This window comes from Ascidia mentula, chromosome 6 (assembly GCF_947561715.1).
Source record: "Ascidia mentula chromosome 6, kaAscMent1.1, whole genome shotgun sequence".
Classification (NCBI taxonomy): domain Eukaryota; kingdom Metazoa; phylum Chordata; class Ascidiacea; order Phlebobranchia; family Ascidiidae; genus Ascidia; species Ascidia mentula.
Window position 1 is genome coordinate 16,632,799 of NC_138571.1, and position 24,873 is coordinate 16,657,671.

Consider the following 24,873-nt stretch of genomic DNA (forward strand, 5'->3'; position numbering starts at 1 on the left):
GTCTGGATGTAGTGTAGCGATGTTCTGCACCAGATATTGACCAATTTTCAGTGTCCGGACCCGGTCGGGTAATTTACCGGTTAATTAAGATAGTATCCACGACAACTAAACACATCATAGTTTTGCAAATTATTATTTTTTGCACGCCATAACCTTAACTAAGCATAATCTTTATTAAGTTATAAACCATTTTTAACATGCTGGTAAACCACACGCTTTAATTACGGTTAGGAGTCTGCCGGATTTGATAAACAACTATCCGGATGGGGTCGGGCCGGATAATTTGGAACTGGGAACATCACTACCTTGAGGGGATGGTTTTCCCTCGTTGTATGTAAGTTATCTTATTGTGTAAATCGTTTGCCAGCACACCATGTAGAGAGGAATTCATTTATATTGCTGTCACGTAAGGCACAATAAGATATACAAGGCAACAGCAAAGATAAATAAGCAACAAAAAGACGAGGATAAGCAAACTAATTGCAGCAGCACACACGATATCCTATACACAATAAAAGAAGCACAGTTCTACAGGCAAACAGCGGCTCAGGGTCGTTTTGATCAATGGTATTATTTTGGACGTTAAACAAGCAGCACCTTCAAAATTGAGACGACGGACAGAGGCCTTTTGTTCCAGTCAATGCTGAAATGTAAGAGACGCGAGGCGAATAAATTAATTTAGAAAAAAAACGCCACCGAGGAAATACACCCTGTGCAAAAAAGGGGAAAGTCGTGGAAACAAAACAAACTGTACCGCCCGATTGTTTAAAACCAAAGAAACAAGTAAAAGTCCGAAGGAACCGAAACAATGGGCGTTTCAAACGTCACAAAAGGTTGCGTAAAAACAATTGCTAAAGGCTTTGACGGCGGTAATTTACATCAGCAGAAGCTCGACGTAGCGGTTTCCCATCGGTTTTCTGTTGTTTTCAACCACAGCGCGATGTGCGTCTTCCAGAGTTGGAAAAGTGACCAGCGCTTCCCCGGTGGGGCGGAGTTTGTCGTTGTAGAGCAGTTTTATGGAGCTGGAGTTGATCTGAACACAAAAGATATGCATTAGGCGATGTTGGGAAAGAAGAATCAGGATTTTTCCATCAAAGTTGCAAGGTTTCATTTAGAAATGTGGAGTCTCGGTGTGAAAAGAGATTACAAAGAGGGATAGACGCGTTGGTGGAGTTGGTATCCTGCTTTATTCAAAGCAACATTGAATTTCATGGGCCCACAAGTCTATTATGGGCCCCGGTGTTATTGAAATCCTACAAAGAACGATTAAAAATGCATAAAAACTCACATTGTACCCTTTGAAAAACGATAAGATATCCGGTACGCCTGCTTGGTACGGCATTCCCTGCATTCGCACTTGTATCCCGCAATTTGAAATCGCAATCGTGCCTCCAGGTACCCCGCCTGTCGGTGTCGAAACAGGGACAGCACCTGCCAAAGTGCTCACTGGTGTTGCTGGGTTTGCGGTGGGTGAGACTGGAGGGGTTGGCAGGTATTGTGCGCAAGGCAAATACGCCGGCTGCATGGCAAGAAAATTAGTTTAAATGACTTTAAATAGAGGCAGCCGTGGTAAAATGTTTGGTGAAATCCGGCCAATTTAATAGCAGAATTCGCGAAAATGCGTCACGGCTCACTGACAATATGATAATTAAAATTGAAACCCAAAAACTTTATGGAGATATCCCAAGACTGCAATTCAGAAGCTTATTTTCTGGTCTAACGTTACCAACTTTCACGTTAATCTGTGCAATAAACTGTAAAATTAAGAGCAATCACAACATACCGGTGCGTACAACGCGTTACGTGGCGACGCCAGCAGGGCTTGCGACTGGAGCAGATCCAACGTTGGGTACTGAGCTGCAGTCGGTGCCGCCGCGATGGAAGGTTGCATGAGAAGGGTGCCATGGGGTGTCTGAATCAAGAGCGGTGACGTCATAGCCGGACTTGTTGGCGTCATGATCTGGGGAACTTGAACTGAAGGCGTGGTTGCCACCAAAGGTTCTGGAGGCAGAATTGCTGAAAAGCGAGAGGAAGAAGTTGCGGAAACTGTTTGAAGCGTTTTTTACGTTGCAGTCAATATCGTGTCAGGCGCCAAGAGTTACAACAGCAGGGAAACGCGCTTTTATTTATACCAGAATGCCTGTACGTTGTATGGCTTTAATATTTGTTCCCAGCTGTATAGATTACGTAATAGCTGACTAATCTGCATGGAACAGGTAGTGTTTCAAACATAACTACATGACTTAAATTAACATCGGTTCTGTAAAATGTTGTTTTTATAATTTTGTTGTTGGGTATATACCAAAAATAGCCCACAAGCCACATGCATTTTTTAATTTGCAAAATTTACTGTGAGCAAAGTTCGCACGTTATTACAGGTCGTTTAGCCTACTTATCAATCGATTCCCACCTCAAGAATCGTCCAAAACCGGACGATTCCCGAAATCGATTTAAATACGGTTCCGTCACACAATTAAGACTACCCGATACCAACAAGTGCCTACGCACGAAACTTGGCCTCGACTTCATTCAGAAAACACGAATCTTCCGGCGAAAACACGAGGTCGACAACGAAACCATCAGCACACACACATATAGTTAAACGTACTCATTCCGGGAGGTGGCACCATCCCATTCCGATTAAGCGTTCCACCCATAAGCACCAGGTTCATTTCATCGCCAGAGCACTGAAACACTTCCACATACCGTTCACCCATATGTTTCTTGTGACAGCCACCCTTACTCACGTCTAAACCGGCCTGCGAGGCCTTCTCTGGCGACATCAGTTGGATGAATGCGTCGCCCGACGGCCGACCCTGCAATGTACAATTTCATCCGGTTGGCGAAGAAAATACCTTGAGCTTCTCTGGCTGTATTTGTTTGTATGTGTGCTGGAGTTTGATGCTTATTAAGCATAAACTTTGTACAATAGATGAACGGACGTATGTATTTTGGACGTTTGGTGTTCATTAAACATAAACCTTGTACAATAGAGATACCCCCTATCGTTTGCGAAATGGAAATCGAACAGTTTTGTGCCCCCAATTCAACGTAACAGTTGCTTGTTTTAAGTCTTTTAATCAAACCGCCACACAGCACCATATTATATGTGACGTCCCCACCTCTTATTTCACCGTTTTTAGGAACATATGTGCAACTTGGCATGCTCAAGCAGTAGCGCATAATGGAGAAATATTGCTTGCATACCTGTTGATTCAACACCATGTGTATTCCGTGAGGCAGAATGAATACAGAAAGTTCTGCTAGGAACGCCATGATGTCTTCGATCGTCGCTGAATACGGCATTCCGCGCAAACTGAAGGTTTATGACAAAATAAAGATTACGGGTTTTGAAATACCATGAAATGGCAACTCAAATATGTTCCTAATCATAGAATTTCAAACTATATTTAAATGTGATGCGAAAAAAACGTTGCAAAACAGAATAAGATTGCGCTTATGCAAACGACCAATCAAGAAAATGTCCTGTAATGCGTGTATTTACTTTCAGCAGCATTTTATTGTATCGAGACAATGGATATGTATCGAAAAAACGACAAACTAAAGATTTTAACAATTGAACCCTCCTCTTATTTTAAGAAACACAACTATCTTGCCAGTTTTGTACATTCTGGTTCTCAAGCAGCGGTTCCCAAACTGTGCGTCGCTTTAAGTATTTAAGGGCGGCGCGTTGTAATTTAAACAAAAAATAGAATTTGATCCAAAAAATTAAGTCTTTTGCTGCGACTGAAATTTAAACATGAGAACAAATCGACCTCTTCATTTCATAATTGGTGAATTTTTTCACATGCATTTCATGAGAAAAATTTAGAGAACCACTTTTCCAAATAAAAAATCAAGTTACCGAATACAGTTGCGCACGGATCCAGGGTTCATCATGCTCTGAAGGCTTTGATTCACTTGCGTTTGCGCGCTCGCCAGTGTATGCTGTCCATTGGGAATGAGTGCAATTTGCATGGAGGCGGGCATGGTAGCGGGTAACAACGGAGATGCCATGTGTCTGCTAAGAACCTTGGTAAAAAAGAAATAGTTTCTGGTTAAATAACTTTCCAGAGAAATTTGGTTTTAAATCTTGATGAAACTCCGTAAAAGACGAAAACCTTTCCTTTTTTAGCATTTTTGTACCTTTACTTTTAAACATTTTTTTCACAACCTTTATTTTCTTTTCAAAAGGAAGTTTATTTTCGTATAACTAAGCCACTTTAAAAAAAATTCATTGTAACGTTTTTTCGAAAGCCTATGCGAATACTGGTTCTGAAACTATCACATCAGTAAAAGCATAGCGAGTAATATTATTACGTGATGCAGCCGCGGTTTTTGTTTCAAACAATTGAAAAACATCCCGAAAAGTCTTGACCTTTGTGCAAACAATGGCCCTGATATCAGGACATGTTTTGTTCCCTAATACGACAGAAAATGCTCCTTAAACACAATTTAAAAACCCTGGCTGTACGAAAGTACTAGCGCAACTAATCTCTTAAAAAAGTTTCAGTTCTTGCACGCATGTCGTGGTTATGGTTCATACATGCGTCTCGTACAAAATCTTTAGAACGCCGCTAATTTTTCTCCACCGCACACATAAACAGACCAAGCTTCTCTTGCCCGAGGCTACTGACACGTTACGATACTTGAGGTAATAACAATAATCAAACCATCGGCATATCCGCCGATGCCGTGCGACCCAAGTAAAGAAAAACACAGTTATGGAATTAGAAATTGCAAACATATAAACGCTGTTCCCTGTAAATTAGACAAAAACTACTGTTTTTTTTATCGTTTTGTCGGAGTTGGGCGTACAGAAGTGCGCCACAGCTATAGGCCTAAGTTAGGTGACAAAGAACATTTTTTAAGTCTAATATGTTGCATCGCGATTTATATACCAGTTTTGAGGTACGATAATGAAAAAATCGCAGGTAATAACTATATAAGCTGGAGTTATATGATTTCTTTGTTACGTTGAACAGAATTGAACAAACTTAAGTCGAAAAGCTTAAATCCTGTAACATCTGGGTGAAAAAATCCTTTAACAATCATTGTTTGATAAAAATGACCTAACAGCTAAACGCCATCTTATTATTTCAACTCAATATTAAAAAACTTGAAACTAAAATTAAGTCAATCGCGAACAAATACTTACTTATAGAAAATACAAATTAAATCCTTCCGAATATCACAGTGGCCAAGCTTTCTCGGCGAAACGGGAGTCGCTGACAAAGTTACAAACACCCAAAACACACCAAAAAGTTACACCCGAGCAGTTCGCGTTACACCAAGGCGAGTATATACAGTTGACACGGAATCTTGTTGGACCTGATTGAGCGTGCGGACCTTATCAAGAAAATCCCAACCTTCTTCTCTCGAGCGAATTTCAAAGTCTTACTAACGGCTGCACTTTCGTTGCAGTTTTTCTATAGCGAGAGTGTCAGAGCCACAATAAGAGGTCACTACATGCGTTGCAGACCGCTATGCCCTTCGGCGTAAGAGCTCTTTACGCCCGAGACTCATTTGAAAGAAATCGTTTCGCGTTTTGAAGTAACGCAGGTCAGCGCGCTCGCAAAGACTTAACTTGAACGTGGCCATTGTGCCTGTAATTGGACCGTTCGGTTGAAATTGAACGCTACTAATTGTGTACAATAGCCCGATGATTGCTAGCTGGAAAGTCGAACCACAACGTGACAAACCTTAAAACGAGACGTACATCACAACAGTTGCATGAAGATGAATAGACCATTTTTATGGTTAAAAGTTAACTCACAAGTGGCGATAAAATATTTTATTTCTAACTAACTCTGACATTCCTCTCCCGTAAAAATATACCCAACAGGAAAATTCCTAATTTTTTCTTCCAAGATATTTTGAAACTGAAGGTACATTAACAAAAAATACCAACAACATTGGGACCGAAGCAAAAACAAAATTGTTATTTCGGTTGCGGTTACCTGCTGGACTTCGGCTGCGGTACTTTTGAATATTTCCACGTATCGTTTTCCAAGTGTCTGTTTGTGTTTGGCCAAAGCTTCGCTCGCCACCTAGAAGATGACATGAAATAGGTTGCCATGCTTAGATTTTGGTTGCTGACTCACGATAACGCAGCACTTTTATCACAAAAATTGTTGTTGTGACAATTTAGTTGGCCAACTTTTGAAAGTCATCAATTATGGAGTCGAATTGGCTGACGGAGAATTATAATTATTTTTTGCCACGTATGTGCCCAAACAGTGTTAAATCGTCTATCAGAGTGTGTCATTAGAACAAATTCCATAAAAATAAGCACGTTTAGGTCTAAAAACAAAGCGCGCAAGTTCGAAAATAGGTTTCTTAGAAATAAGCAAATTTGTATTCTCGAAGACACTGCTAGCAAAAATACACAAACACATATTACAAAAATAAACACGGTGTAACTGTTTGGGTATATAGAACTACTGAACTTATAAACTTAAGTAAGTTTTTTTTTCACTGTCAGGATGAAACAGGATCCATAACCAATACAAAAATGTCGTTCTCACCGTTTCATCAGCAAATAGAACAAATGCGTCTCCAGTGAATCGGCCGTCGGCGTATTTTACAAAAAGCACCCCGTCCTCTCCGTGTGCCACTGGGGCATCATCCCCGAAAAAGTCAATCTAGAAAACAAATAAAATCATGGATTCAAAATCCTCAAGGCTGAAAAGGATCACCTATAAGTCACTAACGTTCGCCCTAAAAAACGTATACTTATTGACAAAAATACTGTGTGTATAATGGTAGAACATCTCAACAATGACTTGAATCTAGCAATATATTGTTTTACTACATGAAATCTACCTAACCAGCAGCACTTCTTTCAAATTGACTTGAATCTACTGACATAGCTTCGTACAGGATAGGGCTTAGGCTCGCACAGTGGCACAGTATGGTGTGTTATTGTGCTCAAACGAAACTAGAACAACAGCACTGAAAGTTCGTTCAATACAGTTGACGTATTACCAAACTTCCGCTTGTTGCAGTCACAGTTTTATCGAAACAATGTTGCTGCAATACTGAAAGCAGATAGAAACTACATCTTACTATATCTTGCGATGTTGTGCAGAACGGCAATCCACGTATGCGTACGATTGCGTCGCTCTCCTTGGACAGAAAATGAATTGCCTCGCACGAAGTACCTAAAGCACATAACATATATATACAGGTGTACATTACGGATATACGTACACATATACAGGGGTTTATAATAGACCTGGTGCAATACAGGGATAGTACTGACGACGTATTTGTAGGCAAATTGCTCTAACAGGAAGACACAACTAAACGTATACACAAATTAGAACGTATCCTACCTGTAGCTACTTTGAGAAACTCCTCCGCCGAAGCTCGGTAAACCTGAATGCAAAGAAAGTGCGAATTGTTTTGGCAAAGTCAGCGGACTCTATAGCAACTAAAGCTATGACGCCAAGAAGCTGAGGAAGTCTCAGGCAGCTACCATTGTGCAGGTTTCTGGATGTGCTGTTCAGTGTATGTACCATATGACCTGCTAGCACCGGTATATACCCGCATTAGCTACCCTTAACCGAGCAATTCGCTTGCTGCAACGACAATAACGGCGTTTTGTGGCGTCACAATGCTACTGAAAGAATGCCACTGGGTGCTGTATCTGCTGAGAACGCAACGTGTCGACGAGAATTGTGCATTATCCCTGTTTCGGATGTACGCAAACTGATTCACGTTTCCTATTTGAAGGCATATGTCATCCGCAGTATTATTGCTTTGCCGCTTAGATCGTTTGCGGTTCGCATTATCTCGCTGAAGGCGCGTAATGCTTTCAACCAAAATCCCTTCTACGTATTGCCTTGGTTTTTGGCCTTTTGTTTATATTTAAACAGAGATTTGCCGCGGTTATAAGAAAATCGCAAGATTATTGAATGTTTTGAACAGATTAGACCTATTTTTCTTTAAAAAATTCGCGCCCACTGCATTTTTTGAAGTCAGGTGCATCAGCAATACATTCGTAGATTATAATCTGCATTCGTAAGATTATGACAATATCATCTACACTAAAAAGGCTGGTTCGAATTACCGGTCTATAAATAAAGCATGCTGAACCTTAATTTGCTGATCTCGCATGTATAGATCTGAGCTTATACAACATTTTGCAACATAAGCGTTGAACTTCCGCGATTAATGAATGTTAGGGTATTGCAGTGGGGACTTGTATATATGCGAACTGGCAGCAAAGGTTGCGCAAGGATTGGAGGGAACTGCAATTACAGCCGAAGTTTGTGCACTTTAGTACAATTTCATACGTGCATGCTTTTATAGCAGCCACTTCTCGCAAAATACCATATAGTTCAATTATCGTTTATGCTGTGCTTTGGCCATATGCATATGCTGTCTATTGCTGAAGGGTCATAAACGACGAAACACGAAATGACTACTTATTGGCTCAAACGGATGTGCAACCCAATATCTTCTATTCATACGAACGATATTCCTACCATCTGCTACTGTTCCCGAAGAATTAAAATCCTGCGGTTTTCTTAGAACTCATATATAAGCACACACAGCGACCACGCTCTCACCTCAATATAGCGGTTCCCCATGTAATGCTTGTGACGCAGCAAGGCCAAGTCCCTTTGCTCGATATTCTCAAAGCGGACTAAGGCCTCGCCGTTTCTGCGCCCTTGCGGATTGAGCACCAATGCCGCCCCGCCTCTGTTGTGTAGACAGCAGCAAGGCAGCAGCACCACCGAGTACCAACGCGAGGGTTAAAGCCACCGAACAAATGTCCACCGCCACCATGTGGTGAAGATACGCGTTGTTAGGTGTGTTTTTTGCCGTCCGTCACCGTCCACGAAGCCATAGCACCGACGCCACCACCAACCAAACCAACGTTGTGAAGAAAAAGAAAGAAAAAAAGAAAAATATGTGAGAATTTCTGAAGGTGTTGCGGGTTAGGTGGAAATGACAGTGACACCGTTGCAATATAGTAAGTAATAATATATACGCCATTACGACTAGTTCAGTTAATTGCTGCTTAGTGTACCATCACTGAAACAACAATAAACCGCTCCACCAAATAACAGCGTCCTCAAAAGTATAGCAAATAAATGTTTAACTTCCGCTATACGGCGGTAGTGGGTAAACTTTGCGTATTTTGTGATGCTGGCACGCGTAACGGTCCATACTCGTGTAACTTACCTTGGTATATTGAGGCCCTTGAAGAACTTTGCGACGTCGTGGTCAGATGCTTGCCAGGGGAGTCCCCTTGCACGGACCACCGTTTCGTCCATGATAAGGTCTGACGTCATACTACACAAATATACGTAAAATTAGTGCGTAATTTGCAACGTCAGCTGGTCTATTATTAACTAACTTCAATAAAAAACTTCTGAAAGTTGTAAATTATTGACTTCCTATCATAATAAATTGGTGCCGCCGGTAGAATGACAATGCTCAGTTCTGGCAGAATTAAGGAACCAGTAAAACTAGTATATTTTGTACGCGACTCTCGCGACGGAAAGTTCTTGTGTCTGCCAACTGCAAACAGCGGGGCAAATCCGACCTGTTGAGTATTTCAATCTGTCCTGTCAGGGATTTGGATGAATTGGTGCCGCTAAACAACTATTCATACTACAGTTAAATGTTATTCTAGTGCTCATTTTTTTGCGTTAAATGTAGGTTAATTCATAGAGGGCAGTGTAATCTTTTGTGGCCTATCGAACCGCCTGTCAAGTGTTTAATTATTTCCATCCCCGCGAGCCGAAAAGTTTCCCATCGCTGTCCCAAGGTCACTCCGTTTACTGTGACGAATATAGACGTGGAAAAGTGACTGTGCCCGTCCGCAAATAGTCCTCGCCAAAGTCTCAAATGTGTCACGCCGTAAACCGGTATTTGTCTACTCAATGGCGTTCGTAGCGGTAAATGTGCAATCGATGATGCGAAATAACGCATGCGTTTAAAAACACTGCTGATGCAGGAACCCTTTTTGGACATGTATCGTATGCGGCAGGAGTAAGCTTTAACTTCGCCGACGTGTAATGCGTTTCTTTTAATAGGGAAGTTAGTTAGTTGTTGGTTCGCTTACCAAGGTCCTGTTTCCAGTCGGTCCACGATGCGCTCGGGCGAGGTGAAAACGTATCCTGCGTAAAAAACAAAATCGCTTGCATTTACGTTTACTTTAAAGCTGTTTATTCGTTGCGCGCCTACTGATCTACATGTTCTATTGAAAAACAAGGTTCGACGTAAATTGTTAATTGGACATAAAGCCTTTCTCAATTCTCTATGCGAGAAATATTCCTGTGCAAACGGCGTCAAAGCCAAGGATAAGTTAAGGGCAACTCACCGTATTGTTCGGATATCAAGATTTGTATGATGGAGCTCATCTGGCGAACTTGGTCTACTCCGAAAGTCCCGAATTCTTCCAAGGTAACGTTGAGGCCTCGACACACAAATATCGTCAAGGAAACGAGTGGTGAACGCAAATTTAAATATGGAGATGGTGCAGAAACAAACGACCTTACAAGGTGGTCAGAATAATGAGGAATTTATCAAAATATTAAAAAGATTTGGAAGCGAAAACAAAGGACGGTAAACTTAAAAGCAAATCCTGAGAAAAAGGAAAAAAATGTGAAGTTTTGCCACAGAAAGCACGGTGATTTTAAAGTTAGAATATTATGAAGTGTGCAAAGAAGTGGAAGATCTTGAGGAAGCGAAAACTCAATTAAAGGAAAAAATAATAACATGTGAACAAGAACGGGGCAAGTTACAGGGAGAGCTTCAATAACAGGGATTCGTGAACACGAATGCGAACAAATCGTCTCGCTCAAAAATAGACCGGACTTTCAATAAATCGACGAAACTTTTTTCGTGACAGGAAACTTGCGGCGGACACGTGGTATATTATATCCACCCGTACATCGATTGTGAGGGGACAAAACACGTCTGTCGCTGGATGTTTGAGTTGCAAATATAGAACACACTGTTTGCAACGCGCACATGGGAAAACTAGCAGCGGGCTAGGCACCGAGGCGGCGCTTGTTTTTGGGCCTCTGCGTAGACGTGGCACGTGGCGGTGTTTAAAGTCGTGTGATACCGATTAGCAGGGCTTGGTATCTACGTACTTGTATTGGTAAGTACGCATACCCAGAGCGTTGGCGTCTATTGTGTCTATTAAAATAACACGTAAGCCCCGTGTAAGTTTTATCAGGTAACATTCAACGTATTATTCCATCCAGTGATATCCGGGAAAATTCGCCACTATAAACACGCGCGCATGAGTGCACGTATGGAGTACCATCACACCGCTGTCTTGTCACATCAAACCAGCTGCCTAAAGCAAACAGTTGAAAAAGGCGCCGCGACGACCTACGTTGTAACAATATTGCGACCGAATGACATAAATTGCCACGTAAAGGATACAGTTTAACATCTCCGGAACCGAGATTGGAGCCACGACGGCGTCCGGCGCGCCACATACTTCCATTTGGCCCATGTAACTTCCGTAGCATTGCCTGAACTCCTTTTTCAGGTCGAAGAAACTGTAAGGTTTATATGTTGTAAGACTTTTAACTCGGCCGTGTGTCGACAGGTGAAAGATTAAATGTGTTATTTTTTAAAGAACCAAGATTGGAAAAAAACTCCGGGAATTTTAAGCGATTTAAGGCTTTTGATGAGGATGCGAATCTTTCAAAGCCAAACGCTTCTGCGGGCGATAGCCTATTATTTTTTCGTTAAAAAAAAAACTTAACAAAAACGTTGCTCTTGACCCCGGCACTTTAGAAAAAACTACAAAACAAAAGCAACTACATCCAACAAGACAGGTAAACATACTAACAGATTGTAAAGCTTTCCTATACCTGAAGCAGAAGTCCGGTAACTTGGTCTCCCATCTAACAGATGCCGGCATCAGCACTTGTCGTAGGTGGCACTGACCGTCGGTGCATAAGGTAAAGCTGCACGTCTTGCCCTGGTCGTTCAGTTCGTTTCTCAGTGTTTGTTCAAACTGCAGATTTAGACAGAGTTAAAAGTAAAACAAAAATAAGTGTTCTTGAACAGATGAAAAAATAACCATCGTGTTTTCGCGTACTGGGTGAGATTTCTTAAATAAGTGAATAAATTTATTAAATTTCAGTCCTCCTAAATATTTGGGACATTGGTATCAGTCGTTTAATTCTGTTACCGTTCCGGCATACTTTCATCAATTAACTTAGATTAGATGTGCATCAAATAGCGGAGATACTTATTTGAGTCGATATCTCGTTGACCAGTGGTGAACATAAAAATCCATGTAGATTTCAGACATTTTTTGCAAACATTTTGCGTCGTAGAGTTTTATCGATAAGCACAAATAACGGAATTTTAACTTAGTGATACAGCATCGGTTCGGAAGACGCATGTTCTATTTTAGTAAAAATCGTAAATTTTAATTAAATCCCATTAAATCACTGCTCGCTATTGAAGATGTGCACAAAATGTCCAATGGTAAATAAGGGACATCTAGCGTTTACCTGATGTACGGCATCTTCGAAAGTTGGTGCGTTGTTCAACATTTCCTCTGTAATTCCGGTCGCCTCCGTCCATTCCTTTCTAATCCTGCTGTTGATCGGCGGTTGAACGTATATGTAGTGAATATCTCCTGTCTAAAACAGACGATATTTCCTGTTTTTTGTCATTGCTTTCAACTACAAAATTATTTCTTTTTGTAAACATGATTTACTAATAGAAGTCTTGTCGGAATCACCAAACTGTCTTATGGGCAACTTTTTGATAAGTTGTGGAAGAAAAAACCCTAAGTCATTTGTTCTTATGTTGTTCATGATATTTATATTTCGCCTACGAGTGACTCCGTCGGTATCACTAATTCAAACAGAATTATGGTTTACCAAATTAACTGAGCCGATACAGTACGCGCGTTGCGAAGCAAAATAGATGTTAGGTTTTGGTGAGTATTGTTAAATTACGCAATTCCCAACACCAAGATTTAATACTGACTTCAATTAAGAAGCAAAATATAATCAATCTGTAAGTTTTTAACGCAATCGACAGGGTGACACTCAATTGTTTTACTTTTTCAGTGCAAAACAATATTTTTTGATCGCATTTTTCTTCCTTATGAAATATATATAAAATATAAATATAAAGTAGTGACGTACTTGGTTCTGGTTTAGGTCGATGAGTTGCCAAACGAGCACCGCGATGTCGCTATCGTCACTGCCTAATAATTCCGAAGAAATGTTTCCGGTTGTGACGCAATGAAATAGGACCAGTATATCACAGTAGTGCTGGGACGGTTTCGCGTAATTGCCCTTCATGACTTCCCAAAAATGTTTTTGGTCACTCTGTGCTACTCTGTTAACTTGTCTGCACTGCCTGGCTTCGTGCACCTCTGTGTACTTCTATCAGCTGAGTTGTTATAGAGATATAACGTTATTATCTGTCGATGCTTTTTTTATGCGTTCGTGGACACCCCTCTCAAACACTTGACAGCACTCCAAGCGTCGATTAACCAGGGTAGCACGGCACACATTGTTTCAACTAGCCTGACAAAATCCTGTTGCTTACTTTGGCCGCAGTGCCACCCGTTCCCATAAGGTAATTTTTGCGCGCACATACCACAGCTGAAAAGCGCCGAATTCGTTCCCAGCGCAAACGTTTCGCTTTTCCACTCCGCTTGTGCCCTCTGAGCGCTTCTGGCAAGGCACCTTGGACTCTTAGGTGTTTGCCTATGTTTATTGGGAAGATAACGTTGCTTATAACATCACGATAAATTAACTCGGGCACTGTAATTAGTTAATTCGTGCCCTTTTTTTTAAATAAAAGTAATATTACAAAGGTTAGCGTAACATAATAAACAATATAAAAAACACATGTATGGCGATTACGGCAACCTAAGAATAATATATTTACTTGTACATTCACACAATTTGTTGTTTGTCATATTGAGCATGTGAATATGTAGGTTGTGATTAGACTAATGTGCTTTTTGAACTGGTGGTACATATTTAACAAGTAGTTTATATCCATATACCTCCAGTGCGGTAAATATACTGCCATGCAAATATTTTTTGAATTCACTTGCATTTAAAACTAAATATTATGAACCTTACAAAAAAAGGACATGAATTCATCACATCTTTGATGTCAACAAGTTGTCAGTTATAGGCACACAACGCACAAGACTATATTATGACGTCATAACTATTTGTTTTTGAAAAATTCTTTTGATAATTGTAAAACTTATGAACATATTTCGTATGCAATCGGATTTCGGTAACCATCAAAATGAGCGCACTCTGTGAAGCCAGATGACTAGGCACGCATTCTTGTGCAAAACAAAGTTATCGAAGTGTTACGTTTCCTGCGCCGAGCGCAATAATAAATCTAAGTTTGGCAAATAGGCTCTTGCTGATGTCAAGTATAGCCAACGAGCCTGCATGGGAAACCGTAAGAAGCAATATTCCTGCGGCAAAGGTTTCCGGAAGGCTGTATCTCAACGCCAAACGGTCGTTTTAGTGGTTCGATCAGCTTTCTTGGCGATGATGGAGCTGGACCTAACATAATGATTAGAGAGAGCGCGGAGCTGGAACCTACGCTCATTTCTAAATTGCGCTGCGAGAGGCAGAATGGCGTCGTAGTACTTGGTGGCACCAACAAGCCAAGCTTGCACACGAAACGGCACAGGAAATAGTTTGTGGCGCCTGAATTATAACATGCTTTTCCCCATTCCCAAATAGAAGCGAATTCGGGAGTTACGAGTTTTAGAGCAGGCAGCGAGAAGAATTTGCTTATCTTAAGTTTCAAGAAAGTAAGTTCAGCAGTAAAAAGAGAAGTTTTTTGCGAAAACTTTTAGATTTTTACCCCAATTTGATTAAATCAGAACCCGAAACACTATGCTCGCTATTAGCTATTGTGATGTAATAATGCGACTAAGTCGCACAAAGCGAGGCACTTCACGAGATGAGCGAGCAATTAAGTCCAATCTGGTTTAACAACAACTTTAACCCCAACTTAGCTGATACGCGGTGCCCAAAGAACAATCAGCATTCCGCCATGTCTAGCGACCTGATATACAGTGTCGAGTAACAAGGACAATAGATTATAACATGCGCCGCGTACGGGGCAAAAGCGCCCATAACGCAGTATAATTATGATGAGTCGAGCGGCTGAATGGGCTGACGCTTTTGCCTTTTGTTGGTAAGGCCTGGTGTCTAAGTTACCTGTTGTTGTTTAATTGTGGACAGAAGTGCACGGGAGTACACGCAGAAAAGAGCTATAATTTGAGGTTCCGGTTCTTTGGAATTGATTTTTGCAGTTAGCACAGTATACATTGGTAATTTAGTATTATTATAGTATACATGCAATTTAAATACGTTATTCCGCGATCCAATGCCACAGTCTGATGACCAGAGCAAGACACATTAAAAAGGGCGTAGAACAGGTTTTTATGTACAGAACTTTTCTTTCACTAAGTTTTTGAAACGAAGCAACAAATAATACAGCAACGTGGGGTCGTAATCACGCCGCAATCTTAGACGTTTGTTTCGAGCGTTGCGACTGCAATTGCGAGACATGTTGCAACAGTACCTAGGCCATGCAAAAGTACAGGTAAACAACGTTAACAATGAAAAACGTGGCTTGATGTAATCTTTCCAAATCCAAAGTCAGATCATAACGGATGGCAATTCGTGGCATCCCGCAGTGGATTTATGCTAAACTTGAAAATTTGTTAGAGTCAGACAACATTTAGGTCAATGCGTAACATATTTTTCAGTGATAACATTTAAAATTTCAGTTCGTATTAACAATGTTTATCCATATCTCTGTCGTTCGTTGGAAATAGTTCTAGGGTTTGTATTCACTCAAATATAAGGTTCACGATTTTTGGCAAACGTCTACTTATGAGCAAAATGGATGTGTTGGACTTAAGTGTTGGGGAAAAGAAGAGTCGCCGAAAAACTCTAATCCCGCAGCGACGTCACGTTTCACAGCAAGAACACGTACCCGGCGCGGAGGGTGACGCGATTGACGATGTCGCCAAAATATACCCTAAAAGCGAACAAAGTATTGCAGAACGGGAATTGACCTCTGATTTCGATATCGGTGATATACAGCAGTACGGCGGACGAAGTAGCAGACTTGATGAATCTCCGATGGCAAGCAGTGACGATACCTTGTTCAGGGGCGTCGAAGAAGACTCGAGTCTGGATCGTTCCTCGCTTTCACCCGCAGTAGACGACTCGAGCAAGCATTCATTCGTTCTAAAAAACGGTCCCCAATATGGCGACAGCGCTGCCAAAGATTTGCTGCCCGCCCCGGCGTTGGTGAAAAAATATTCTGGAAGCGCGTCTTTGAAGAACTTCTGCGACCGCATGAGTAAGCGGAATTTCAGGGCCAACTTGGCCAACGCCAAGGGGAAGGATGACGTGCAGCCTATGGACACGCCAGGCATCCCGGAAAGGACCAAGAAACAGAATAGGTGGGCGTTTAACGTGTGGAGGGAATGGGCTCGCAAGAGAAACTTCACGGTAATAGCTTAAGCATGTGTTGGTTCGCAAAAACACGTTTAACTGTTGATATTTGTGTAAGTTAATAGTGAGGAACAGTCGTTACTTCAATTGGATGGTGTTGTTTTTATACAAGTTGCATTTTAGCTTGTTTGGCAAAAGTCATTGGTGTGTACTGAGTATAAATGAAACCACATTCATATTAATTTTCGCAGCTTGTTTTTAAATAGATCAAGTTGTAAATGCTATTGAAATTATGGTAATTTACTGATATAATTTCACAAACAATAAACAAACAAAATTTTTAGAGTTGCGGTTTGAATGGAGAATACAAAGAAGTGCCTTTGGACGTGGGAAAGGCCAGCGAATCTCAGTTGGATCACTGGTTGTCCAAGTTCGTCCAGGTAAAAGAAATGTTTTAAAGAAAATTACAATAATAAAATATAATAAACCGTTTTGTGGGGCGCCTATGCAGTTTGATGTGTTATCGATATTCCAGCAACACACTTGTTTTGCGTAACACATGTGGTCAATTTCAAAATTAAAAAATACGTATTTCAAAACGCTTTTAATTTTTGAACGCATGTCTCGCTTTAACAAGCATCTTCAGTCCTTCTTTAATTTTTTTACGTTATTTGAAATAGGAGGTGCGCCGCAAGGACGGGAACCCATACCCTCCTCATACACTCATGCAAATCGTGATGGGCATACAACGGTACCTACGTCAACAGGCTGGACGGCCATCCATCTGCATCCTAGACCGCAGCAACCCAACTTACAGCAGCTTTCGCACGGTGCTGGACAGTCGTATCAAGGAGCTCACCAACAACGGCGTGGCAACGTCGATGAAAAGCGGAAAAAAAGGCGGGGGTCACTCGCAGGCGAACAGCAAGACCTCCGGGTCGAATACAGCATCACATTATCCTGACGAGTCCAGCTTATGGGAGAGCGGGATCATTGGTTTCGACACAGCCTTGGGGCTTCTCAATGCGGTTTTCTTCCATAACACGGTATCGTTCGGCATACGCACCATAGACGACCATTGGAACCTGAAGATGTTTCACTTTGAGCTTGGTGGGTGCGGCGACCAGGCCTTCGTCGAATTCACGCCGTCAAAAGACCCCTTGTACGTTAATCGCGGCCTGACCCAAGACAGGCGATTATACGCTGATCCGAAAAACCCTCGGTGCGCTGTGAGCGTTTTCCAAAAGTACCTTGCATTGGTCCCCGGCGAGGGGGCGTTTTACCGCCATCCGCAAGAACCTACATTGGTTGATCGTTCAATCCGATTTTCTGACCAGTGGATTGGAAAGAATCGACTTCGTGCCATGATTAAACACATATTCGATACCACGCGCTTGGACGGCGTTCCAAGGCACCACAACAATCACCACCACGGACAGATAAACTGGCCTGTCGCCTCGCCTTTGTTAAATTTAAACTCCTTTGCCACTCCGAACCAAGCGCAAGAACAGGCGCCACCAAGTGGCAATATTTATGACCGACTGGCACAGGCCATGCTGCATCTATCGAGAGCGACGAAGCCCCAGCCCTATGGGGGTCAGTTTGGAGAACACGTGAAGGGTGAGGCTACCTCTGTGGGTGCAAGCCCAGCAGCGCTGTCTCCTTCCTCCCGCCTCTCGGATAACGACGACTCTAAGAGGCACAGTGTATCGCCCTGTGGACCATTAGGTCAGGTAAGCGGTTTAGACGACCGCATAGGACATGATGAACCAAGAGCGAAACGGTTCCGTTTGGGCGAAGACCAACACCAACATATTGAGCTATCCAGGCCTACCGTGTCGCCTGGGCACAATTTAGCTGCGGAGAATGTTCTAGAAATTTCTGTGCCTCGTATGATCACCAGCGTCGTCATAACAAAGGGTGCATCCAGAGTGACTGTGGACTTGGATTAACGCATAGTTATGGAATGCAGATTACAAACCAGTTTTTAGGTTTCTGCCTGCGGTGTAAGGTCACAATTTTCACGATTCCTGTTAAAAAAAAAATTTTATATGTTGTGTTGAGAATTGCTTTTTGGTTTGGTAAATGCGCCGATGTACACAGCATATGTAGCCTTCCTCACCTTTCACATATTTCATTTCATGGGATCTATTTTATGTTCTTCACGTACAAGTGATTATTGAGAAACAATTGAGTCTGTCGAAACTTCACGAGTAACGATTGCACACTGCTGGCCTTTCGTCAACAAATTACACAAATAATACACTGCCCCAAATCATGTTTGTGATATACTTTCACGTGCGTTTTAAAAAAAAACGCAACTGTGTCATAAGATTGGATCGATAATAAAGAAAAAGAAACAAGTTAAACTCGTCTGCCACATTTCTGCTGAAACCGCAATTTTAGTCTGTCTGGGTGTACGACTCCTTGGTTGTGTCTGCTTCCTTGTTGGTTGAAAAGAAATTGGCTACAGCTACTATATGTACACAGATTATATCATTTTCTTCTACACTTTCAGGTAATAGTTAATGAAAGGAAAGGACGCAGACTGTATTTTTTTCCAAATGTGCAACGTAATCGGCGTATAGGTAGGCCTGCACCCTTGAAAAACAAGTCCGAACGGTTTCAAAACTAAATAGCGCCAAAAAGTGGAAATGACTCTGGTATCATCCATTTACAGTTTGAGCCGTTGAAAAATCTATTCCCCACCCTCAGTGATTAGGATCTTTGCTAGTAAAAGACAGCATTAGCCTAAGAGTTCGTCGCTAATTTTAGAAATTAATTCCGCAGGTTAGCGATCGGTCAATCTTGGGGCGCTTGCTGCAAGAACAGCGAAAATTTACGGTAAAACACATCGCTTTTTCCACCTACCCACGAAATATAATTTCTGGCGCAATGCAAAAAAAAATTTTCTACATGTCCTTACAAATTTCGCTTTTGACAATAGCTTTGTACAACGGTTTTTCCATTTAAATGCAACTTCAAAATAAATAAAAATAAGAAGTATTTGAGCGCTTCAGTAAACTCAATAGCCGCCTAGTGGTTTTGTTACTTCCAGGCAACAAGTGGGAAGTCGAAGCCGCCCATTTTTGGGCGTGAACAGATTTGAGTTGTTTTCGGGTTTGTTAAGGCATTGTTGTGGTTTTCTTTGTAGGAAAAATACAGTCGCGAAATCAGCCTGTACATTTCGTTGTTGCATTAAAAAAAATAAAGTGTGTATATGTGTATTTTTTGCTGCCAAATGCAATTGTACTAAGTTACTGTTACTTGTGAACGTGTAGCTTTTGCAATCAAAACTTGATCGTTTTGTCAACTGAGTTTTTCAATGCTTGATTTAATGGTTTGGTGCCAAATAGCAAGTTACAGATATCAAACAAGTTATATGATTTAGCTGTAATCACTGTGGACCATTGGGACAGTGCAGTGCAGTGGTCAGTGGAAACATATATTAGATCATGGCAGATGACAGAATAAAAATGCAAATAACTCTGGTCAGCCCATGTTGACATCTGTGTGTTTTTACTGATTTATTTTGGTGTTAAATTTTTAAATGCAGTTATTTCAAATGCAGTTATACTATCTGCAAGTTAAAATTTAAGCGAAAAAGTTGTGTTATGTAAATCCATTGTGAAAGAACATTTACTATGAAGCGAACAAGTGAAATATGCTTAACTTGACAGTATCAGGCTAGCCAGAGCTGGCATATTTGTATAAAAAAAAGGCAGCTAAATACTGTAGGCCTATATGAAAGTATATGACCAGATAAACAATCAATTGTTTTGTCACAAAGGATGGCATCTAATTGCCACAAACAGTTTGCAAATTTTAATTCCTTTTAAAAAAACTAGAAAACTGTTTATGGTAGAACGTTTATTGTAGAATGTAGAAAAACTGCAATTTGTTGAAATAGTGTAGTCAGGTAATTTATCATTATTTTTCGGTATAAGAACAGGCATGGTTGTAGTACAGTAAACTATTAAGATCAGTTTTGAATTGCATTTCATGTTTTTAGTAAAATCAGAAGTTACGACAAATGATCAGTTTTAAAAAAAGGATTTTTTATAATGACCAAACACCATTTAGCTTGAGCATAAGTTTTCAATGTTGAGTTATTTTCTACCATAAATTCCATCTAATATTGGAAAAGCATTTTGATAATTGATGAATTGGTTCGAATTGAAGAAAATAACAATTAACACAATGAGCTGAATTATGCATATGGAGGTAAACACTCAAGACCGTTGTGAATGGTTTGCACGTTTAACTTGTAGTGAAAGTTTCAGGTGTTTATTTGGTCACACAATGTAGACAATTGTTACTGGTAATGGTGAACATCATCTTTCTGTGCCTTGATCACAGAAATTTTTGTGTGCAGTAATGTAATTAAAACAGACAGTTAGATTTTCACGGACAAGTCCTCAAAGCGCGTAAATAAAGAAAGTTCGTGTTTATTTAATGTGGACGTGCATGACATCCGCCGCGTAACGTCCATTTAGCGCCGTTGGTATAACGTCCCGGCACCGTGAAAATTCCAGTGCCGCACTCGAGCGTGCCAGCCACAACCGCACATAACACGCTAGCAAGTTTTGCACTCGAGGGCGACAGAAGAAGAAAAAACAACAAGATCTGGAAATGAGGAATGTTTGATTGGTAAACAACGGACCGCCTCGATTTAAAGACGTTCAAGTGACAACCAACTACGAACTGTGACAGAGAGCTGTGTTACTTTCGCACATTGATGACAAAAAGTGGCGTTTTTGAAGTCAAAGTTCTTCCTGGTTTTGGGTTTCGCTGGCAAGTAACCTGGTAGAGCGCAGGCAAAGTGTAAGAATGCTTCCCGCTTGTATTCACTTCATTTCAATGCGAATGACTGACGTCATTTCCGCACTTACAACGGGTTTAACTACCGCCAGTCATTGAGGAGGCGAAGACATTACCGGCTACGTTCTTGCACAATTGTGCGTGTCGCCAAGCTATTGCCGTTGAATTTTTTTTAAACTCAGTACTTTTAGATTTTCCTAAGCATAGCAATTTAGCCCGGACCGGCGTAAGTTAATGGTCGAATAATTGTGAAACCAAGCAAGCAAGATGGTGCACTTGGCGCTGAAGATACACATAAAGCAGGCCAATGCCACGAAAACCATGCAGTTCGATCCTGCCTGCATCGTGTACGATGCCTGCCGCATAATAAGAGAGAAGGCGCCCGAGGCTCAACGTGGTCAAGGTACGTGAAGTAGCTTGTCTGTTGCGTTGCGCCGAAAAATTACAAGCATGTAATTGTTTTTACCCAATTTGAACTCGAAACTCGCCGCCGTATAAGACCCTCCTTTGATGTCTTCTGTTTCATGACACACACCTCAGTTTAACGCATTAATGAACTTATAAAGTGTTAAACCTTGCACAAAATGCATGTGGTCTTCGGTAATGAGAAAGCTTTACCAAGGAGTGACGCAGTTTTGTCACGGCTCTTTCCGCGCAAGCGAGCGCCTTCTCTGTAACCGTATAAGGAGTTCCAGCTAATGCTTGAGACGTCCCGCACGGCGCATTTGTCTTCCAACTTGTGTAACCAAACTCTGGGGTTCTGGGGCGACGTCAAGTTTTAAGATGCATGGTCCTAAGTAATTGCAATTTCTGTCTATTTTCCAGCCCAAGACTTCAGCTTGTTCCTGTCGGACAAAGACCCAAAGAAAGGCGTGTGGCTCGAGTCGCGAAGGCCGCTTGAATACTACTTGCTTCGCGATGGGGTAAACCTGTTGATTAATCTGTCCCATTGTATCTAACCATTAATTAAAATAACCTCAACCCCCCAAAAATATGCTTCTGTCGAAGAGCACGTTTTTCTTCCTTCTCAAAGGCAGACTGGCCTGTGCATTACAATCGGTGTAAAGGAAACAATAGACTTATTTGTTACAATAATGAGATCTTTAAAATTTAAGGCATTTAATAGCAGCACCATATAATGCCTTATAATTGATTTTGTGGGTTTATTTTTCCAGGACATATTGGAATACAAACAAAAGCAACGACCTCTCAAAATCCGCACCCTGGATGCATCCATCAAAACCGTAATGGTATGCAAGAGATACGTTTTTCACTTAAATAGTCCATTATTAAGCGTTGTTCTGTGCTTAGATCGACGATAGCAACACCGTTGGGCAATTGATGATCACTATCTGCACGAGGCTCGGTTAGTTACTACGTCCGTCCGATGAGCCTGGCGTAAATCTCGGACTTATTTCACTTAAGTTTTTTTTTTTTAATTACATACATTCGAAACCCACAATACAATAAGCTTAAAGCAGTTTGCTGTGTTTTGCGTCCTGTATCATGATGAATGTGTCTGTCGGTTTCCGTGGTTGAGACCTTAACCCTTATCAGTAGGCCAGGCCACGCCGGCGATATAATCAGTTCGATTTGCCGCCGCAAACAATACAAGCTCCATGCAAAGCGAATGTAACTGCAATATTGGCGGTAGTGTGCGCCAGGTATGGTGACAACAAAACTTTAATTACGCATCGCATCATTACTTCCTGTAGCAAACCAACCCATTACCAACAGTCGGTCGCTCTCTTTGGCCTGCTACCAATATTCTGTTTTTTGCACAACGCAATACTTTATCAACAACGGAAAGGTTAATGGTCCATTTTCTTAATGAACAATTTCCAAAACTCTGTTTAATTTCGCGTTGTTTATTGTGACGCAACCATGCGAAGTTAGTACACATACATTTAACATGCTTGAACAACATTACACGACATGCTTAAGTACCCCAAATTTGCATCCAACACTCCAATGAACATTATGCTGTTGTTTGCATTGCATCACTGTTTGCATTGCATCACTGTTTACATTTAACTTTATTTTTATTGGATTTATGTAGTATAAATAGTCTTTTGAAAACAATAATGTGGCTATTAAACTTACCTCCTCAATTATTATGATTTTCCTTAAAAATGATTTCAAACTATTCTTTACGGAGATTACGTTGTTTTTTAAATTTTTTTTTTTTTGCTACAGGAATTGTGAACCACGAAGAGTATTCATTGTGTCGCGATGTTATTATGGAAGAACAGAATGTTGCTAAGAAAGTATGTAGTCCACTTGTAACTACACAACTGCCACAATACATGAAAGCGTTTAATCTCAATACCACTATACACAGGATACTGGCACGCTGTTGAGACCAGGAACTACTGACAGGAAATTCGAAACTTTAAAGAAGAAGCTCCACACTGATGACGAATGTATGTTGTGCTTTCCTGTTTGCGCCTGTCTGCCTGTGATTTGTTTGTGGTTGGATTATTAAGTTTTAATGTGTCAAGTACTTTATCATCATTTACTTCATGTGCTAATTAATCCTGACAGTTTGTTTTTGCTTGAAAACTTTCTAAATTGCAAATTGTTTGTTAAAAATTTAAATTCCAACTACAAAATGACTCTTGAATTATACATTTGTTTCCATGGAAACATTTTACAAATTTGAAGCTGTTCATAAAACGAATTTATGTTCATTACAGAATGAAAAGTAGTTTTGGGTAACATAACAGATAATAAATAGGTGCAAGATGGCAAAAATTTTAAAAACCCTATTTTTACTACTTTGCAGTAAATTGGTTGAATCATGGTCAAACACTAAGAGAACAAGGTGTCGAAGACCTGGAAACTCTAGTTCTTCGAAGGAAATACTTTTACTCCGATCAAAACGTTGATTCTAGAGATCCCATTCAATTGAACTTGCTGTATGTCCAGGTATGCAGGTCATAGGTCCCTCAAAACCTGTACAACTTAAAGGCTGCGATTTAATAGTTCTTAGGATTGAATGTGACAAGCTAAATATTTTTGGTTTATATACATGTAATATTCCTTGTCAAAAACATCAATGTGAATGTAATTCCAAAGAACACTCAATGATGTACATTTTTGTTTTGGAAAAGTTTAAACTGAAAGCTTAGAAAACTTGTGTTTGCTTAATGTTTAAACTTTTGAAAGCAGTTCGTAAAACGTTTATTTTAAAACGTTTGACTATTGTCTGCAGTCGAGAGATGGAATAATCAAGGGACAATATCCAGTTAGTGAAAAGGATGCCACCACATTTGCTTCATTGCAATGTCAAATTCAGTTGGGACCCCACGACGAGAAGAAACACAAACCTGGTTACATTGAGTGCGTTAATTTCAAACTGTTCCATGGAACATGTTTTAATATGTGAGCAATTGTTCAGGTTAAAGGATTTTTTGCCCAAGGAATATGTCAGAAGCAGAGGTATCGAAAAGAAAATATTCGCGGAACACAAGGCGTTTGACATGCTGAATGAAATTGAGGCAAAAGTTCAGTATACCAAAAAGTGCCGCGCTTTAAAAACATATGGAGTTACGTTCTTTCTCGTCAAGGTGGGTCTACATGATAAAAT

General features: G+C 40.8%; 3 protein-coding genes across 7 annotated transcripts in view; 2 read left to right on the forward strand and 1 right to left on the reverse strand.

Annotated features, from left to right (window-relative positions):
* Positions 1-386: 386 nt before the first annotated feature.
* On the reverse strand, positions 387-13,307 carry LOC145905496 (epithelial splicing regulatory protein 1-like). Its single transcript, XM_082992713.1, has 18 exons — positions 13,149-13,307; positions 12,504-12,635; positions 11,853-11,998; positions 11,416-11,534; positions 10,340-10,435; positions 10,082-10,136; positions 9,196-9,306; positions 8,577-8,709; positions 7,338-7,380; positions 7,069-7,163; positions 6,528-6,644; positions 5,961-6,050; positions 3,866-4,032; positions 3,208-3,316; positions 2,609-2,816; positions 1,784-2,016; positions 1,289-1,519; positions 387-1,033 (listed from the first exon to the last, which is right to left on the reverse strand). Exons 1-18 carry the CDS (start codon positions 13,305-13,307, stop codon positions 875-877), a joined length of 2,403 nt encoding a protein of 800 aa, XP_082848839.1. The 3' UTR covers positions 387-874.
* A 2,546-nt stretch (positions 13,308-15,853) lies between these two features.
* Positions 15,854-18,729, forward strand: LOC145906039 (uncharacterized). The gene is made up of 3 exons (XM_082993417.1): positions 15,854-16,520; positions 16,808-16,903; positions 17,144-18,729. Exons 1-3 carry the CDS (start codon positions 15,894-15,896, stop codon positions 18,413-18,415), a joined length of 1,995 nt encoding a protein of 664 aa, XP_082849543.1. The 5' UTR covers positions 15,854-15,893; the 3' UTR covers positions 18,416-18,729.
* A 2,750-nt stretch (positions 18,730-21,479) lies between these two features.
* LOC145905814 (talin-2-like) overlaps positions 21,480-24,873 on the forward strand; it is a 28,982-nt gene continuing 25,588 nt past the window's right edge. For all 5 annotated transcript variants that reach the window (XM_082993102.1, XM_082993104.1, XM_082993105.1 and 2 more), the window contains exons 1-9: positions 21,480-21,687; positions 22,110-22,207; positions 22,460-22,534; positions 22,596-22,650; positions 23,481-23,551; positions 23,626-23,707; positions 24,070-24,212; positions 24,499-24,626; positions 24,685-24,853. In XM_082993102.1, the coding sequence (XP_082849228.1) occupies positions 21,552-21,687; positions 22,110-22,207; positions 22,460-22,534; positions 22,596-22,650; positions 23,481-23,551; positions 23,626-23,707; positions 24,070-24,212; positions 24,499-24,626; positions 24,685-24,853 (957 nt within the window). In that variant the 5' untranslated portion in view covers positions 21,480-21,551. The remainder of the gene's footprint in view (positions 21,688-22,109; positions 22,208-22,459; positions 22,535-22,595; positions 22,651-23,480; positions 23,552-23,625; positions 23,708-24,069; positions 24,213-24,498; positions 24,627-24,684; positions 24,854-24,873) is intronic.

Excerpts from the sequence above, each read along its gene's own strand:
- LOC145905496 (XM_082992713.1), bottom strand. The coding sequence starts at position 13,307 with ATGAAGGGCAATTACGCGAAACCGTCCCAGCACTACTGTGATATACTG. Across the intron at positions 7,164-7,337 it reads GTTTCTCAAAGTAGCTACAG|GTACTTCGTGCGAGGCAATT; the intron begins GTAGGATACGTT and ends TATGTGCTTTAG. Across the intron at positions 1,034-1,288 it reads CGTTTTTCAAAGGGTACAAT|ATCAACTCCAGCTCCATAAA; the intron begins GTGAGTTTTTAT and ends TTTTGTGTTCAG.
- LOC145906039 (XM_082993417.1), top strand. The coding sequence starts at position 15,894 with ATGAGCAAAATGGATGTGTTGGACTTAAGTGTTGGGGAAAAGAAGAGT. Across the intron at positions 16,521-16,807 it reads CTCGCAAGAGAAACTTCACG|AGTTGCGGTTTGAATGGAGA; the intron begins GTAATAGCTTAA and ends CAAAATTTTTAG. Across the intron at positions 16,904-17,143 it reads GGTTGTCCAAGTTCGTCCAG|GAGGTGCGCCGCAAGGACGG; the intron begins GTAAAAGAAATG and ends TATTTGAAATAG.